We start from the raw sequence: 2,271 nt of genomic DNA on the forward strand, positions 1-2,271 counted from the left end.
AACTGGGAAAACATGTCAATTTACAGAGAGAAATTGATTGTGATAAAAATAAGTTTACAACAGACACAACAGATTAGACTTGAGAAAGAAATGTTACACTTTCTGATTCCTTCAAGCTTTATTTTACAAAAAAAAAAATACAACAATTCCAAACTATAGCATTTGAAGGTGCATTTGTAAACTCTAACATGCTGGATGTTCTGTCAGTAGCCTTTCATATACCAACCAATTTCATTTCAAGGTCACAGGGCGTGGTACACTTTATGTTGCCAGACAATCACGGGTCATTATTACACATGTTAATAGTCATATACATACAGTGCATTGGAGTTTCCTTTCATTCTGTTTGTAAGCTCAAAGGTTATATCAATATATAAAACAAAACCCATATTAATGTGCTAAAATTATTCGTATTTTTTTTAAATGAGAAAAAAATCCATGTCAATTTCTACTTCTTTTGACTTTATCAGATATTTTAGTTACCTGCATGTAATAAAACACATATTTATTTCTCAATAAAAAAGGGTAAATGTGTTTAAACTAATCAAAAATAAACCAAAAAAAATCTGACTAGAAGAATAAAATCATGTGTAAAATAAATTGTTTTATTTTTAATAGCTAACACATTGACTAAAACCTCGTGAGTGACTTACAGGTTTATATCTGTTGTCTCACACTCGTATACACACATTCTGTGTTTATGTCGTTCTTCTGTATTCTTGATCTGTTGGACCTCTTCACATTTATTGCAGCATAATGAAGGCTTTCTGTGTCTTTCTTTTTAGCCTGAAACCAAATTTACAGAAGATGATCAAAGCATGAACTTAGTCTGAATCCAAGATGAACACGATAAGTGAACAGTCTCACCTCTGTGCTTCTTAAGGGGGCAGCAGGTGATCTTTCCTCTGGTTATGAAATGGAAAAGTTTTACTTAAAGAACATATTTGTAGAACAGAGAAGGAAGTTTGTGTACCTGTGGAGGTGCAGTTGTTTCTCTTGTTGATCCTCCACAGAAGAAAAAGCAGAAAAACAACGAGGACGCTCATGATGGTCAATAATCCAACCAAAGTGTGAAGAATCACAGAGTTCAGAGGAACTGCAGAGTCTGGCACCAGAAAAAAATAAAAATAAATGAATAACACTAATCTAAACATTGTTTTATTCACAAACTTTATTCTGTAAAGCTAAAGCTCACCTTTGAGGTCCATCTTTCCAAACAGTATGTGTCCACATGAGACAACAGCACAGTAGATCCTGACATGAGAGTCATCCAAGTTTTCCATGGGCAGCTCATAGAAACAGCTGTGTGTTTTTGTGTTGTTGTTTCTCTCACACTGATCATTTCTGCCTCCATCAGTGTAAATGAGTCCTGGATGAGAGTCTTCAGAGTCTTTGAACCAGTAAACTCTGTGTTCTCCATCACAGCTCCCAGTGTGTACCGTACAGTTCAGAGTCACAGAGTCTCTTGTCCATGCAGCCTCCTGCATGGACGAAAAATCTACTGATTCCCTGAGATAAAAAGACGCATCCTTCACATGGATGGTATAGCTTTTTAAAAATTTAAGTTTGTAAGATTCATAACTAACACAGTTATAAGTAGCCAGGTCTGAAAATAGCATATTAAAAATCTTTAAGTGATGATTTTGGTTTTCCATGTCCAGTAGGAAACGTGGATTGTTCTTAAATTCACCATAAAAGGTCACTTGTGTGTCATGTACATAGAAACTGGATATAAGTTCAGGGTTTTTACCTAAACTTTGCTTGTACCAGAATACGCGCCTTGAATTTTGACTTTCATAAGAACATTCTAAAGTAACAGCTTGACCAACATTGACAGAAAAAAATACATTTTTCTGGGGTACAGAGGAGGACGATTTTGAATAATTCCTCTGTCCTGAAATAAAAAAAGAAAGAAAAAAACTTTACATATTAAAAAATCACAAATAGAAGAAATTTTCAAAATTTTGTACAAACGTTCTTGAGATTCCATGCAAATAAACAAAAAAACACATGACTCACCATTTGTTCCGACAAGCAAACATGTCAGAAAGAACACAAAGATGTTAGCATCCATCATGGCCTGATTCTCGACTTGAATGAAAATACAACTGACGATATTTCACATTTATAGAGACAAGACAGCATTTGATTGGTCCTCTGAAGTGACAACAGCCTTAGGAAACATGATCACGTGATCAAAACCACAACCAGTTTTGTGCCTGTACAAATGTGATGGGAGTGTCCACCTGCATACAGCTGAAGACTGATATC

The 2,271-nt window shown here is 35.0% G+C and overlaps 1 protein-coding gene across 1 annotated transcript; it reads right to left on the reverse strand.

Moving 5' to 3' along the window:
• Positions 1–764: 764 nt before the first annotated feature.
• On the reverse strand, positions 765–1,922 carry LOC112139801 (the record flags this gene model as incomplete). The annotated part of the gene is made up of 1 exon (XM_036211097.1): positions 765–1,922. A coding segment is annotated over one exon (738 nt), but the record flags the coding sequence as incomplete, so codon positions are not given.
• Positions 1,923–2,271: the final 349 nt, after the last annotated feature.

The sequence above is a fragment of the Oryzias melastigma genome, unplaced genomic scaffold, assembly GCF_002922805.2.
Source record: "Oryzias melastigma strain HK-1 unplaced genomic scaffold, ASM292280v2 sc00526, whole genome shotgun sequence".
Taxonomy (NCBI): domain Eukaryota; kingdom Metazoa; phylum Chordata; class Actinopteri; order Beloniformes; family Adrianichthyidae; genus Oryzias; species Oryzias melastigma.